Source organism: Perna viridis, chromosome 13 (genome assembly GCF_037379345.1).
Source record: "Perna viridis isolate PV_CMFRI_1.1 ecotype Kerala chromosome 13, ASM3737934v1, whole genome shotgun sequence".
Classification (NCBI taxonomy): Eukaryota; Metazoa; Mollusca; class Bivalvia; order Mytilida; family Mytilidae; genus Perna; species Perna viridis.
The window spans coordinates 29,404,375-29,422,631 of record NC_142457.1 but is presented as its reverse complement, the minus strand read 5'-3'; the positions used below and the strand labels follow the sequence as shown (position 1 = coordinate 29,422,631).

The 18,257-nt window shown below is 31.7% G+C and overlaps 1 protein-coding gene across 17 annotated transcripts in view; it reads right to left on the bottom strand.

The window, feature by feature from the left end:
- Positions 1-3,644: 3,644 nt before the first annotated feature.
- LOC148600256 (cytosolic 5'-nucleotidase 3-like) overlaps positions 3,645-18,257 on the bottom strand; it is a 33,609-nt gene continuing 18,996 nt past the window's right edge. For all 17 annotated transcript variants that reach the window (XM_088558285.1, XM_088558278.1, XM_088558279.1 and 14 more), the window contains 7 exons: positions 16,269-16,312; positions 13,926-14,011; positions 10,614-10,703; positions 9,568-9,730; positions 7,219-7,416; positions 5,758-5,886; positions 3,645-5,424 (listed from right to left, as the gene is read on the bottom strand). In XM_088558285.1, coding sequence (XP_088414411.1) covers positions 5,779-5,886; positions 7,219-7,416; positions 9,568-9,730; positions 10,614-10,703; positions 13,926-14,011; positions 16,269-16,312 — 689 coding nt within the window. In that variant the 3' untranslated portion in view covers positions 3,645-5,424; positions 5,758-5,778. The remainder of the gene's footprint in view (positions 5,425-5,757; positions 5,887-7,218; positions 7,417-9,567; positions 9,731-10,613; positions 10,704-13,925; positions 14,012-16,268; positions 16,313-18,257) is intronic.

The following is an 18,257-nucleotide window of genomic DNA, read 5'->3' as shown; positions in this document are numbered from 1 at the left end:
GCTCACTGTGACGCATTTCAAAAGAAAAAAACTGGGACAAAAATGACAAGCCTGAAAATATAAAAGGCTTCAGGCCTATATCATTTTTGCGGATTGCAAAGTGGTTAATATATTTAGATTTATCGTTGCGACATTTTCGTCTACACTTTAAGTAGAATTAGTAGTAGGAACACTTCTGACAGGTTCGATGAGTTCCTCCTCGGGGAAAACATCATACGTAAAATCTTTTACCTCGCAAAGTAATAATTTAGTATGCTTATTTTACAACTTCATCCGTCATTGCGAGTACACAGTACGTATGCATATCTTAGACAAGTACTATCTTAAAAAATGGCTGATAAAATTTGTTCTTTTTACTTATAATTTTATACATTTCATTCAGAAAATAACACATTACACGCAATTTCAATTTTCGATACAGTTTTTTTTTTTAACGCCCCTACGTTATCAATATTTGGCCAATCGGGAAACAAAATTGCGATCAGGTGACTTGTGTTTCCATGGAAGAGCGTCTTTAAGGTCAAAATGTAAAGGCGAATCTATACCGACTGCGTAGGAAAAATTATATGCACCTTAGAAATAATGCAAATGGGTGTACTCGAATGCTAAACTGTAAGCTTTTTAAAAAATGCTTCGTATAGTGTGTTAATATTCGCTACTTGTTTCCTGTCGCATGTATTTAGGTATTTTTTAGCCCCTCCATTTTAATTAAAAATATAAAAGCATTTGTCTGTGTGGTGTGTTCCTTTGAAAGTCTAACCCAAATTAATAGAGAACCGGTTGACTTTTGTAGTATAATTAAGTTAATATGCTGTTTTGAAGGTTTGTTGTCTCCTAATTATCTGATGTGTGAGGTAACTTAGAAGGATTTGATTTAAGTCTTTTCACAATTACTAAGTTCTAAAATTTATAAGTTCCTAATTGACTCTGATTCCAACACAATAACTTTTTTAGTTCTCCGGAAGTACCGTTTAATTTGTGGTTTCCCTGATCGGTCCCTCGGTTATGCTATCAGTTAATTCCTAACAACGTACATGTAGGTGGGTAAAATACATTTCCATTTGCTCAAGCTATACATCAGACAGTACAAATATACTTATTTTCAGTACATGAACATGCTATTTATAGTACACATGTATGTAGTAACTTCAGTTGTGACACAGAGAGCTTAACAGGTAAACCCTACTCAAAGTCAAGAGACTAAAACATATGTAAGAAAAAAATTGATACAAACAAATCTCAAAGAAACGGACATTATGAATTTGTGCTGATATTAGTCTTAAAAACATCCCAGTAGAACTGATAGATGCTCAATTTCATGAAGTACATGTAAACACATTTGGATTCTATGAGTTTGTAAACACAAAACCACCGTCCTTTTTTTAGGATTGGGGACTATTAAATTCATTACAAATAAGCATTTTTAACTATCAAATTTTCGTTCAAAATGATTAAGTCAGTAAAGAATCAATTAAAATGCATTGACAAATAAATATAAACCAACATTAATGTCTTCTGAATCAAGATAGAAACAAATACACGTCTATTGTAAATCAATCGGCCCGGTTGGCCATTGGCAGTGAAAGGTAACGTAAATCGGCCCGCTGGCAGTATCAGGGTTAAATATTTGGTTCTGTAATGTGAAGAAGGCTCTTGCGGTTGGTACTCATCCTTATTTGTATTTTTCTGTCTAGAATTGATGACTATTTATGATCTCACAAGATTTACCTTCCTTGCTATACACATTGAAATGCTTGATTATTTGTAGGCAACTTGAATATCGAAAGTGATCGACTGCTTTTTCGGGTAAATGCATAGAAATGATTAACCGGTTTAGATATAGGAGGTCAGCTATTTTTGATTGGATTATTATTAATTCAGACCAAATTAGTGAGCATATTTAGTTCGGAGTAAAGGGTTTTTTTTTATTAATTTATTTTTTTATTTCATTGACGTAAATAACGTAAATAAACTTGATATTTTGTTTTAGAAATAACTGTGCAGGGGACTTTTGAGTGTTTGAATATGAGACTTGTCGGGGAATGCCAATGGATCTGTTTTCCTGCGGTAGTGTCAAGAGATATCTGCAGATGCTAACAGGCTTCAAATTTATAAACTCTGGCAACTAATGTATAAATTCTGATATTCGATCTGATTGATAAAAAAGGGGGAACTTTACCACAAATCATAAAGAAGTTTAAAAAGACTGAAGTCTTCAAAGTCGCTATTCGTCAAATATTCTATGCCAGTGATTTTGGCTTGCTTTCAACATCATGGCGACTTCGATGCTCTGCTATACTTAACTCCCAACCAATCAGGGATTTTCTCATTTTCACCCAAAACCGAGGCGTAAATATTATGTATGAACTTAGTTCAAAAATCAAAAAATCTGAGCTGAAATTAGATTTTAGGTCGATTGATAATACTCATTTGATCATGTTATTTCCATTTTTTAACATCTTTTGACAAATCGTACATATGTACATTACTAGCAAAATAAGTGTAATCCTTTTTCGAAAATATACTTGACATTTTAGAACGTTTTAAAAGCTTTTGTCGGTTTCAAAAGCTCATTAGAGCTTGTGTTGTAATGCTTTATATGAATTGACAACTTAAAATACAACAGCTCGTCAATCGGCTAAGATCTATCCTTCAAGCGAATTAGCGATATGCTCTATTTAAAATGAGTTACTTCGTAACCGTTATGACTCGAATGTTTCTCAATCAAAACAACTCGGAGACTACGCGTTTCTCATGTATATTACAGAAAGTTCAATCCTGATCGATCACTTCATTGTTAATATAAACTTCCCACTTTCATATAAGTAAAAAAAAACACACGTTGAACACATGTACACGTATACATGGTATTTTAGAGGTACATTTTGATATCGTATGAAGTTTCTACGGCAGCGATCTGCAGTATAATGTGGTGTAGTAATATACATGTATATGCAAATCATATTCGAATGTGAAATACTTAATGCAAGAAGTCGTTAACAATATTAGCGATATAAAACGTGATAAATACATGACTAACATTTCGTGCAACACATAGGCTGCGTCTATTCAAAAATATGAAGAAATTACCGTAGTCCTATTAGAATCGATATAAATCACGGAAACTGCTATCGCTCGGGGTATTGACTTAATCATCCTTATGTTACCTTGGATTTTATTACTTTTGTTGTCAGAGCCTTTCAGAACTTGCTTAACAGTTTGTTTACACTTGTTGAAGACCTTTTGGAGACCTCTGAAAGTATTTACTATTTTTAATTCGGTTATTACCAGATGTATTGGTTACCTTTCTTCTTATCTCTTCTTTTTTCTATAAGTGAAGAAGTCAATTTGAAAATTCTTTTTAACACAAGTTCCAGACAATATTTTCATTCCCATAATTATAGAAGTTAAAGACTGTGTGAAGATTAACAAATACAAAAAATACCAGTTTTATATATTGTAAATTTCAATATGCTGTACAGGTGTTTCAAGGAGTAACAATTCAGACAGTAGTTTAAAATAAATTGTCGAAATTATGTAGAACAAACAGACAAGCAGACAAATAAGTCTTACCAACTATATACAAGAGGGGTTATAGCAGTAATGCCCATTTTTTTTCAGAGGGAGAATAAACACCAAACAAATCAAAACTTAAAACTTTTTTTATCATAAAAAAATGACAGCAGCTCAAATCATCAGTATCAATCATATCTTACAATTTGTATCTATTTCCAGTTTTCTAGAAATCTTAATAAATATAAAGAAAGCAAATTAAAGTCCAACCTGCAGGAGAAAATCAGTTTACATTAACAAACTGTAATTAATGTGCTGTCAATATTACTGATTACAATATTACAGCAGTTTTAAGTTAGAAATTTAAAATAAACATATTTTAATATTAATAACCTCAGATCCTACATGTATACCAGGTTTTTATGAAATGACACAGCCTTAGTCAGAAAAGTATACAAAACAAAGCCTATATACAAAAATAAATATGGTTTTAACAAAAAATGTGACTAAAATTCATTTCCATTGTGTCAAGTAATTTTATGATTTTTAGAAAGACATTCTTAAATCATATTTTTTTTTCATTCTGAATACAATATATATACCTTATTAGTTCTTGTGTCAAGTGTGTTTTCTAACATCAATATTTTTTATCTAACACAAAACATAAAATAATAGAAAGAAAAAATTTAAGTGGGTACATCCTGTTTAAATGAAAAAATGTAAAAGAAAATAAAACTATCAGTTTTAGAACCTTGAGAAGATCACCTTTAGACATACTGCCATGTTAGGTTACACAATCTAGAATGTATAGTTCATCAGAGTTTTCGTTTAGGCAATAGATAACCTTTTATTATATAGATAGCAGTGTTTATGGAATGTTACCAATGTAATAAATTTCGATAATTCACAGTGTGAAATAAATTAGGTAATTTCACTCTCATGCTTTCTCCTGCCAAAACGTCACAACTTTGATATCAATACGCCAATCACAGAATTTAAGATTCAGAAAATATCGATAAACTATGAAGAAAATCTATATAATAAATAGGATAATCGATTAGTTATCATGAATAACCAAAACATTATCACTTGTGCCAAGAACGCTTGAGGATTTAACTCGTGAGTGGAACAAGTTCCACACACTTGTTAAATCTAGGCGTTACTCGGCACTCGTGATAATATTTTGGTTATTCATGATAACTAATCGATTATCCTATTTATTATATAGATTTTCTTCATTGTGATAATATTTTGGTTATTCACTCTTCCCAAATAATTATCCTATTAGTCACCTGCTTCAATTGTTTTTACCTCCTACCTGCATGAACAAAAGAAATCATATATGTTCTGGCTGAGGAAACTATGTGCATACCTTTTCTTATAAGTAACTGTTCACTTTTAGAAAAAAAGACTTTTAAATTGTTTCATTGAACATTTTTCCCTCAAAATTTACTGTGTGAAAATTGTGAAATATAAATAAAAATGGTACACACTTTATATAATTCTACAACATTCCCCCCTCCTTAACCAAAGATCAATGGTGTGCTGATTTCAAAGATATTTTTTAGATTAATTTGGTAAAAACCAGCTTTGTCATAACCTGGATTTTCAAACCATTAAAAACCTTCAGATCTAAGAACAAATTTTTTCTGAAGACCAACAAATACCTGACAAATTCTGTATAACAAGTTTCATTGTCAACTGGAATTTATTTTAGAAAAAGGAATATAAAGAGATTAGTTTATTATGCCTGACATTGTATACTGTATACACAGTAAAGAAACAAAATAAAGACAATATATCAAAACCATTACCCCCATTGTATCAGCAGGGAATAAAGAAATAAGTATGCTTATAGAACACAGACGCTTGACATCCAGCTGTCACCCTGTCACCTTTAGTGAAATCAACCTGGAATGTCAAAATAAATGCAATTTAAAACAGTGCAAATAAAAACTAATCTTCAATGAAAATATTTTCAATTCATAAAATAACTACTATATGTTTAACTATAACCATGTAAATAATACTTAGATAAACACAATGGTAAAATAACTTAAAATTTTCACCTTTATTATGTGAAATTGTAAAAAAAAAAAATAATAAATTGTCTCTTTTCAGCCAAAGTATTAACCAATTATCTAACAACAGCCATGCGTTATCATGTATTCACAACTCTTCAGGAACCACAACATTGCATAGAGTTAAAAAAAAGTTCAGCTGTATCAAAAATTGAATAAATACCTAAAAAACTAAAAACTACAATTATCGTTCTAGAATACTTCTTAACAAACTATTAGGTACATCTAAGGTTTCATCTTCTACTAGAACTATATCATATTTCTGTTTATACAACTCTAAACTTTCATCAACCTGAAAAAAAAAACCAAAAAAAATCATTGAATTTACACACTTTCAAAATTTAATGTCTACAGTAGTCCAAAATTATAATTGGTCAGGTATGTGTATACAGGTACATTACTATTAGTTAAAACTTGATAAGTACCTGGCCTTCTATAAGTCATGCGGATGTGATGTTTGAAGTATTTTATTTTACTAAAGGTTCCATAAAAAAATTCTTTTAAAGGGAGATAAATCTTATTGTATCTACAAACCATCTAATAAAAGATGAGATCACATGTATCAAAAATTAATAAAATAGCTACTGGTAATGCCTACTCAGGTAAAAAAAAATATGAATATGTGACCATTTTGCCATTGATTCACATGATTCTAATTTTTGCCTGACTCTTAAAAAGACATCTGTCGCTATCAACCATAACATACAGTGTGACTTAATTACAATAAAAATCTACAATTGTTTGTGATTGGAATAGAAACTTAATTATTGAATGCTATCATCAAAATATGATCATGTGTGCTGAGAACACCATAACTCATTTCCTATGAGTGAGCATTGTTAAATCTTCGAATTCTTTGTAAAATTTGCTAGGGGAGTCTGAGAACATGCTCCCCTCCTCAGAAAATTTGAAGTAAAATCCTGCATTCTGAGTATGTTCTGAGCGTGCGTTTAATGCTTGAAATCAATTTTCCATCCAGGTCGTTGACATCCTTTCTAAATTGCACATCATTGGTTGCCTTCCTTTGTCAAATCATAACCAGCAATTTTATATGTTTTTAAAAGTACAATCCTTTTAGTAGCATTGTATTCCTTATAGACAACAAAGATGCCTTCCTGCCTTTTTTCATGGGTTCAGAAACCCAAAGAAATGCCACGTTAGTTATAACCCAAAATTTCAATTAATCAATCAGAACTACTCTGCAATTTCTGTTACAATAAAAAAAGAACTTTTCTCTGTAAGGAAGGCAGTTTTGTTTTATGGATGAGCAGCAATTAAAATTTCTCTAGACACATGGTCTAGAACAAGTGGACCATCTCCTACCCTAATGCAATTGGACTTGTAGTAATTTTGAACCCTGATCAAATTATCATTGGATCCTGAAAATGCGAATCTGAGAAATATAAGTCCAACAAATGAAGATAACACTGTCAGACTTATTCAAATCAATAGCAAAATGACATCTAAAGAACTAGCTAGTCCTTCTGTCTGTGAAAAAGTTACATGCCTTTTTATTTCAAATGGATCTTTAACACACCATAAAACAAGCTCTGAAAAGCCCAGACATTAAAAGTAATAAAATCCACAGTAACTTATTCTATTATTTATATGTTAACGTATTTACCCTAGTATTTAGAAAACCTATTTTAAGTTTATGATTGACTTCAGCACCATCAGCCATGTGTAGATCACCTAGTGAATCTCCCATTAGGATCATACTAGTACGATGTTCAATGTTCTGGAAGTAGTCAGAATCATGGATGACATTCTCATTCTTGTTATACACATGGATTATCTCATTCTTAAATCCTACCATCTTGTTCTGAAATAAACAGTTCATAAAAATTTCAGTCTGAAAATACAAATGACATTGTAACAAGTCTACATCATATATTTCATTTATGGGTGATAAAGCAGATTGCCTTTGTGGAAGTCATTTATGTCAATAAAGTATGAACATAATTAGACTTAACATGTGAATCAACTGATACATGAATATACCAGCATGTGAGCCAAACACTTCATTTTCTATCAAAAAGGCTACTGTTTCCCATATAAATAATATTTATATTCAGATCCCTGACAACTATGACACAGATAGTGTCATTCTAATATTCTAATATACCCAGATAAAAAATGGTTCCCCTTCACTGATTTTCTGTGAAATCAACCCCATCCAATATATTATTGCCAGTTGTCTTACACCAAAGTCTGAATGAAATCCATCAAAATAGATATCTGTCAACCCAGACTATTGACATGAGAAGGTGACATAAAATGATGGTCTTGATCTGTATATGGAAGTCACATCAAAGTTCAAAGTGAAAATAATAAAACACATGTAAAAACTATCCCTAACTAAATACTGACAACCTAGTAACACCTAACTAAATACTGACAACCTAGTAACACCTAACTAAATACTGACAACTTAGTAACACCTACTACAATACTGACAACCTATTAACACCTAGTACAATACTGACAACCTAGTAACACCTAATACAATACTGATGACTTATTAACACCTAATACAATACTGACAACTTAGTAACACCTAACTAAATACTGACAAGCTAGTAACACCTAATTAAATAATGACAACCTAGTAACACTTAGTACAATACTGACAACTTAGCCAAACCAATACAAATGCTGACAATCTAGTTAAACCTAACCAAATACTGAGAACTTAGTCAAACTAAGACTAATGCTGGAAATCTAGTCAAAAGAGTAATCACGGGAACAATGATTCTAGTGGATATTAAAAAAAATGTAATCCAGGGATAAAGACCAGACATGGAAAACAAACAAACACAACAAAAAAATAAAATAACCAAAATAATACGTACAAAGCAACAACACTTAATGAGCAACCTAACCAAATACTGACAACCTAGTGCAAACAAACTCAATACTGACAAGTTACAGGTAAATCACACCAAATACTAACAACCTAGGTCAATCTAGCCCAATACTGAAAACAGATAAATCTAACCACTACTGACAACCTAGAAATACCTAACAAAATACTGACAACTTAAGTAAAACTAACCCCTTACTGACAACCTAGGTTAATCTAACAAAAAACTGACAACTTAGGTAAATCAAACCCCTTACTGACAACCCAGAAACACCTAACAAAATACTGACAACTTAGGTAAAACTAACCCCTTACTGACAACCTAGGTAAATCTAACAAAATACTGACAACTTAGGTAATTCTAACCCCTTACTAACATAGAAATACCTAACAAAATACTGACAACTTAATCAAAATAATATGTACAAAGCAACAACACTTAATGAGCAACCTAACCAAATACTGACAACCTAGTGCAATCAAACTCAATACTGACAAGTTACAGGTAAATCACACCAAAAACTAACAACCTAGGTCAATCTAGCCCAATACTGACAACAGATAAATCTAACCACTACTGACAACCTAGAAACACCTAACAAAATACTGACAACTTAGGTAATTCTAACCCCTTACTGACAACCCAGAAACACCTAACAAAATACTGACAACTTAGGTAAAACTAACCCCTTACTGACAACCTAGGTAAATCTAACAAAATACTGACAACTTAGGTAATTCTAACCCCTTACTAACATAGAAATACCTAACAAAATACTGACAACTTAATCAAAATAATATGTACAAAGCAACAACACTTAATGAGCAACCTAACCAAATACTGACAACCTAGTGCAATCAAACTCAATACTGACAAGTTACAGGTAAATCACACCAAAAACTAACAACCTAGGTCAATCTAGCCCAATACTGACAACAGATAAATCTAACCACTACTGACAACCTAGAAATACCTAACAAAATACTGACAACTTAAGTAAATCTAACCTCTTACTGACAACCTATGTTAATCTAACAATATACTGACAACTTAGGTAAATCTAACCACTACTGACAACCTTTTTAACCCCATTCAGATAATTAATTTACCTCATCATTAAACTTCATATAATTAGAAACAACATGCATATTTTCATGCATAGTAGACTGTTGTTTGATAATCTCTTCAATTATATCCCCTATTCCTGCTGAGAATATTAATACTGGTACTTCATATTTCTTCAGCTCATCAAAAAACCAGGAACAGCCATCTCTGTAAAATATAATTTAAACTCATTAATCATTCTAATTAAGATCTGGTTATTATTCCAATGCAAGTACATTTGTATTACACAGAGGAAAGAGTAACATAATGTTTGTCTAATCTGAAATCATCTTCATGGAATATTTCAATTCTACTTCAATTTATTCTGTTAACAAGGGAAAACAGTGAAGAGTACATGTACTTTAATAATGTACTTTAACATTAACCCCACACCACAGAAACCATATGAATAATAAGGAAGCTTATATGGCTTCAGTCTAAAATAGAATCCTTCTATACCTATATAAACCTTCTGACAAAATATGAAGTGGTTGTGATTCTTAGTTGCAAAGATAACTGTAAGAAAAATTTGTGGACAGACAAACAGACAGACACCATGATCATTATGTACCACTTTTAAACAAGTATAACAAATAAGAAGTAGTCATCATTACTCAAATCAATTTTCACTTTTACGGTAGAATTTAATCCCCCCTTTTCCTTTAACTGTTGTGTGAAGACATGTTACAATGATTATTAAAATATGGTAATGCTTGTAAAATATAGAAACTACAAAATATTTTCCCAAGTTTCAGAGCTATATTTAATGCAAATTTAAAATTTTATTTATAAATGAAAATATTTAAAAACAAAATGTCGTAGATTTTAACAAAGTGGAACCTAAACTGGAAATTTCTAGGGCTTGCCTTCAATAAAAATATATGGCTTCTTTTTGCCTTGTAAATGTTGCCTTCATCACATTTAGTTGCCTTTCTCATATTTTTCCTGTGAAAAGGGTTCTTCTCTCTGTTTGAAACTGACTACATTTAACAAATTTGTGGCTCATTTTTTTCATCTATTGAGATGTAAGGAAAGAAAGTTAACTCTGTACCTGAGTTTGGCAGTAGATTTGGAAACACAATGTCTGATGGATGCTCTGGAAATTTCACAGGTCCCGATAAGTTCATGGGATTGTGTCCACCTAAAGTACACAAAAACATGTATCATGAACATGTCATTTCTTCCAATTCTTCATTTGACTAATTTGTAATTTATTGATGCCAATGTTTCCACAATGCATCATATCTAAAACTGAGTTTAAAATCTTTTATTCTGCAAAAAAAGACACATGAAAAAACACAAACTTGAAGCAATGTCCCCAGCATAAAAAGATACATTTCAACCAAAAAATTGCCTTTTTTATCAGTGTAAACTTTAAATTTACTTAAATTTTCTAAGTCCAAGGGCTGTAACATCTGTAAAAATCAGTCAACCATAACCAAAGTTGAACTTCATAATAAGACTACATACCAAAAACAAACTTATTTGGTAGGAGCATTACAAAAAAATTGTGGAAAACCTGGAAGGACAGATGTTCGGCATTTCCATGTTTCCTCGCATTGTGGGGAACATTATAAAGATTTACCATGCGCAACATGATACCACAGCAGCTTGTTCAACTCTGTTCACTTTGGGGCAAGAAAGGACACAATATTAGTCTTTGACACACTTTAAAATAAGGACTTGCAGTTCATTATGGACACAACAACTCATTTGGATACAATATTGCGCAAAATTTTGAAATTCAATTTATGCACTAAGTTCTACTTCCAGATGCTTTATCATATAAATCACTTTGTACCTCAATACCTTAAAAAACAATAAACAACAGAGTAAAATTACTAAGCAATATCCTTCAAAATCATGTAAAGGTAGGGATTTTCACAAGGAATCCAATAAAAACAGGAGGCTCCCAGGATCCTGAATTGATCGCCTGCTTAAATTTTTGCCTTTCAAGGGCAACAACTCCAACAAGGAGTTGTCTGACATTTGACTCAAAGAGACATTTGGAAGTACTTATCATAAGGATCATTTCATCAATTGAAAGTTACTTTCTATAATCTATGAAAGTTTTCAAGACATTGACTAAAACGTGTAAAAACAAGGGCAAAAACTCTAACAAGGAGTCACCAGACAACTTTGACCCAATGCGGATTTTTGTAAGCCTTATAATTAGGATTCATTTCAGCAATTGAAGGAATTCAGTTAAACCTATCGATATAGGCGATAAATGCGAAAAACTTCTGTCTGACCCCTATGTGCTATTTTTAGTAACAGTGGCCATGTTTTTCAATGGATCAAAAATCACATCAGTTCTATGAGAACACACTAAGGAACATTCATACCAAGTTCACTTCTAACTGGCCAAGTGGTGGCAGAGGAGATTTTTTAAAGAAATAATCATTAAAAACAGGGAAAAAAAGTCAAAAAAGGGCAATAACTCTAACTTTGCTAAACAGATTAAACCGAAAATTGCACCAAAAAATAGCTCTCATCATGCTGAACTCTTAAACCCACGTCAGAATTTGGCCAAACCTACCAGTTTTGAAGATATATGTGAAAAACTTTTGTCTGACCCCTATGTTCCATTTTTAGAAACAGTGGCAATGGTTTTTTCGACAGTTCCAAAATCCAAAAACCGATCCTATGCAGGATACCCAAAGGAACATATATACACAGTTTGGTACTAATTGGTCACGACAACAACAACAACAGATGACAATGAGGGATGCCAAGTGATGAATCTAAAACAGAAAAAATTTCGAAATCCCACCAAAAACAAATAAATTTTTTGATATTTTTGGGGGTTGTCCCCTTTGGCCCTTTATAACTTGAAAACAGTAAGATATATCTAAAATTTGGATGAAAATGGCAGGGAGGGAATCTAACAAGAAACTCAAAATCCGACCAGAAACATATAAGTGTTTTTTTTTTTTAAGTACAATGTAAACCTTCAGTAGGCATTTGTTTTGCAGAATAGTAGGATTCAGTGACCCCATTTTACATAGTAAGATTTCTTAAGCAGCAAGTAAAAATATATATCAAAATTTCATGATATTTGGTCCACTATAAATAAAGTTATCACACAGAAAGGAAAAATTTAACATCAACAATAACAATGACAAAAACATTGTAACATAATATGACCACAAACTTCTTGGCTACTATATATTAAGTCATACTAGTAACTTGGTCTGTGGTCAATTTTCCTGCACCATGATTTTGCAATATACAGAAAAACGACTGCTCAACCCTCTTTAAATTTTTAATACAATAATTAATTGAATCAATATATGATGACAAGTGGGAAAAATGAAGGAGTGTGCAGAAGTTCCTCTTGGCTAGAGTTATTGACAATTATCATATATATTATATAGATTTTCTATAGAATTTATTGCTATTTTCAACATGTTCAACATCAATTTTAAATTTTGTGACCAACAGATATTCCTTTTGTAGCATTTTGGCAGGGGAAAGTCTGAGAGTAAAATTACCAAATTCATTCCCCAATATGATATATAGAAATTTATGACACAGGGAACATAAATCACTGCTATCTATATAATAAACCACATTCCTTTAAAATTTGTTTACAACATGTGAAAATGTGATTTGAATATATAATATAAAAGTGTATCAAGTTTTCAACTCCTAACTGGGAGAACAGAAGACACAGTGAAAACGTGATGTTTAATGCTGCAGGTAAGATGATACTATGTTTGATAAGTTGAATTTTCCATTTCTGTACATGTACATAACATGAAGTGGTATCAAATGTCATACGAGGTATATCAGATGTCCTATCAATATGAACCAAACAACAAACTTGTCAACACTCCATCAATTGAAAGATAAGATTTTTGTGACGAAAATGTTCTCTATCACTCCATACTATGGTGAAAAATGGCAAAGTCCCACAAAACAGAAAGTCTATATTGATAAGTACACAAAATGGCTTACAACATATTCATAAAACCACAAATTTGAAAACAAACCATTCAGAGCCATGATAATTGCAATGATATTCAAAGATTGGACAGACAAAGTGATTTAAATATTTGAGTGGGGGGTTTAAAAAAATCTGCTTTTATGCTGATTTTCTTTATATTAATTTGCTGTATTTCTGATGTATCAGATGACATTTGAGGAAGACGTCCATCTATGATAATGCTGCCTTATTATATTTTCAGTCTTCACAATTAAGCAGTAGTCTGAAGCCCAAGGCTTGTCAAAATGGAGGCTGGCCTGTAAAATTAACAACTATATGCAAACAGTCACTATATAAAAATTTCTGAAAAATACGTTTTGGGCCAGTGAACTTTAGAGTTAGTAGTGAAGACTGGATTTTATCATAAATACCTACCATTCTATCATCTTGGGTATCTTTTCCTCTGTAGTCAGATGTGGGTTGGTTTCTATTGGGAAGTAGGTATCTCTTAATAATCTGGCCTGTAATAAAGATAACATAATACAGCAATCTTAATTAAAAATCAACTTGATGTACATTTTACATTTATTGCATTATTTTACAGATTTTTAATGTCACATCTGGACAGAATTGGAGTTTCAGGGACAACAGAAATATCAGATTCATTTACCAATTAAGAAAGAAATACAATTTCAATTGTACTCATATTTCATCCTGAACATTTGTGGTAAGTAAAAACACACCAATCAAGGTCTACACATTTGGATTGGGACACAAGGTCCTTAATGTTTCAATTCACAACCTCATAAATAAATCTCAGCCTTCATTTAGGGGTATGTCACCTAGTAGTAACATTTCAGAGAGATCCAGTAATTTTAATACTTATTGTCTGAACATTAGAAAAATATATGTTTATGGCCTCTTTTAGTCACTGAATTCCTAAACTGTTCAAGTCAAAAATCCACCTCTGAACTCCCTTTTTGGTATGACAGCTAGTGATATAATTTCATAAATTCATTCCATTTTACTCCAGTTTTTGTTCAGATGCCTGCCAACAATGATGAGAACTGTAACAACAGGAAGATATCATTTACTGGTCCACAATTTTTTGCAGTCCTATAAAAATAGCTTTGTTACTTATGATAAGTTTCACCACTTGTTGGTTAAATTATTTATGGTAATTCAAGAAATAAATCAAGGAAACTCCATTTTATCATTGTTTTACAACAGGCTGACATTTATGCCGTATTATTTTAACACTCACCATGTTGAATTGTTTGAAAAAAATGTCTACATTTCGATATTTTGCAAACTTATGCAAATTATATGCAAATTAGTTGCATAATGGTGCTGATTGTTTTATATAAATAAAAGGTAGGTGATCAGGGGAGTTGGGGTGGATGGGGTCAGGAAGTGGTGTGAGGGTGGGTGGGCATGTGTGGGAAAATGGGTCTGTTGCCTGAAAAATTGTCATTTTTGGTGATTTTTTGTCATTTTTCATCAGATGGTGCTAATGGCTTCAGACTGGCCTTGAACAAGAAATGGTTAGTATATGGGGTTGACATCATGGGAGTGGTGATACACATCATTATTCTATAGAAACCAGGTAAAATGAAGCACTTTGGATCCATTCTGCTGTTGTTATACATACATATATATATGGTTCCCACATGGTAAGGGTTAGAATACTGCCATAAATGGTCAGTCATGGTAAATGAATGATAAATGGAGTTTGCGTAACGTATTTCAATTGTAATAGGACAATAACAGTACTTTTTTTACATTTTCTTGACATATTAGGTAACCTTAGATCCCCTATGTGTCCATATTTGGCTGTACATTTTACACTAGAAGTCAGTTGAAATGGTCGCTAGTGAAACTTTGCTATGTATTTTTGATAAAGAAGGAAAGGGCAAATTAAGTAGAACGATGTTAAATATGGCAATAGCTCTTTGCATTATAAGGTGACAGTGTTCACACATGGACAGGTACAATGTTTCCTTCATTGATGATTGTCATTATTTAGTTTCATACATGATGGCACATGTGGCACGTGAAGTGTGCAGCCAAGTATGTGTGCAAGTGATTTTTGCAGAATATAATATAACTTTTCTAAACTATAATGTTTAATATCTTTATTAAATATGAATTTGATGTTCATTCATGATACTGAAACAAATGAAAACTGCTGATACAGAATGTTACTTGTGTTTGTATACATGATTAAGATAGGCAGTAATTTACACACAAAGCCACCCTCAATAAGCCATGTGCTGCTCATATGGCGATTGAAAATCAACCACAGTTGTGGTCTCAAAGCCTGTTAACGACGTCATATTAGAATTAAAGTTCAAATACTAGTATGCCATAAATTTACTGATACGGCCCAAATGCATTGAATACACACTGAATATACAGGACAAAATAATGACAGGGTAATTCAGTGATTCAATGCTAAGTCTAGTAAAGCGTTTTCAGTATAGCATTCAATGTATTCAGTATTATGTCTGAAAGTCAATTCAGTATCTTCAGTAGCCATATAGTGATGTAAACAGTAATACGATAAAATAAAAATGCCCCTTGTAATTTTTAATATCATGATACTATTTATAGGTATGCAAATCTTTTGCAGTCACATAAAAATAGATTATTTACATCCTAACTTAACAGCAGTCTTAAACTTACAACACTGGTTTTGTGAAGTTATCCATAGTTACTGGAAGTTTCATCAGCAACCAATTATCAATACATTTTTTGTATTTTTTTTTCCTTTCTTACCTTCTCTTTATAAAAATCAGGTAATGATCCTTCTTCCAAAACATCTAAAATTGATACAGAATTCTGTAATGATTTGGACAAAACCAACATTAAATGACATGACCTTGTAATCATTCAATATATAAAATTACCAAAACATGGTACAAAGGAAATATGTACAGGTTTAATTTTCAAATTTGTAAAAATGAGTGCTAACTCCATTAACCATTGACATAATTTCTATTTACTTGTAAAAATTAGAAAAGAACTTCTCGTACTTTATCATAATAAAGTAAAAACCATGACTTTATCATTTCAAATATACACACATGAAGTAGGCTTTCACTAAACTGATGAAAAAAAAATAAATTCAAAATTTCTGGTACAAATTTCAACAAATTTTCAAGCATTGCCATCTGTAAGTTAGTTTACTTTATCAGTTAGGAAAGAATCATGTCACTCTAATCAGGGTTATAACTACATAAAGATCCTGAAGGACAAGCAATAGACAGCAAAAAGTATAACACAAAAAAAAATTATTCATTCAGCCATTATTATCCTCCATGACATGTAGCATCCAAGAAATAGACTGCATTCAAAAACTAAAATAATATATGTACACTATACCTGGGAAGCATTTATGTACAGTCCACATGTTTACAAAAATATTTTTTTAAAATATATCATTTACAGGGCTCTAACACTGCTCTGCCTTTAACAGAAAATTTTGCATGAAAATTGATTTTCACACAATGAAAATTCATTTACAAATAAACTTTCCCAATCCAAAATTTTCCTGGTGACAGATAATAAGAATTCTAAAGCCCTTTTATACAGGTATTATTGACGATTACTTTAAAATTAAAAACACACACACACACACAATCCATTCACCAATGTTTATGAAAACTGTTAAAAATTAGCAGATTTACAGTGAAAAGGACATAATCTATCCAAGCTATGGAGTACATATATGTAAAAAACAATTAGTATGTACAGTAAGGATACTGCTTCTGATTCAATATGATACATAGAAAGAAGAGTCTGGTATGAAGTGGTAGGACCAAATCCACTACACGTAAGCCATTTGAATTTTCTGGTCCCTTTATTTTAAGCTTTTATCAGGATTATTTTATACAATTGTTTTTTTCAACCTCTTGAAAAAAAAAAACATTTCGACCACAGGCCTTCTTTATTTCCTTTTAACAGTTCCTTCTCTACATCTCCTACATCTTTGTCAGTTGGCATTTCTTCAGTTTATTCAGTAAGGATACTATGTGTAAATGAAGAAACACCAACTGACAAATATGTAGTGGAAGAACCATAAAAGAAAACTGAAGAAGGCCTGTTGCATGTGTTTTTTCAAATGGTTGAAAAAGACAATTATATACCCTAAATGTTCCCTGAGAAATTTAAACACAATAAAAAGGATTATCCTGCAAACTAAGTTTTCTACCATACAAATAATGGGTGTCAAATAATGGAAAGCTTTATTCCTCAACAGCATTATATTGTCTCCTGGTTATCTTTTCACTTATGAGAAACATGAAAAACAGGAAACGGGTAAGACGCTTAAAGGTGCCCTGGTCAACATCCATGCTCAAAGGATTGCTGAAAATTTTTTTTAACTATTTTGGACAAATTTCGCATGTCTTATCTAGAAAATGTGATTTCAGGGTAAAAAAAATACATGAACACTGCTGAAAATATCAATATATTTATTTGTACTTGCTTCCAAACAGTTAGATTAGTGCAGGGAACATCCTCAATTTGATTGTTACTAAAGCTCATCAAATAAATTTTATATTTTCTGGCAATATACAGGTATTGTATATTTATTTTTGTTACCTACAGTATTCATTAATGAATCCACAAAATCTTCTACTTCTTTACACATATAGATAAATTTGAACAATATCACACATCCAACACACAACAAAGGAGAACATTATATTGGCCATAACTTCACATAGATCCTTGTGCTGGGATAAATACAAGTTAATAAGAAAT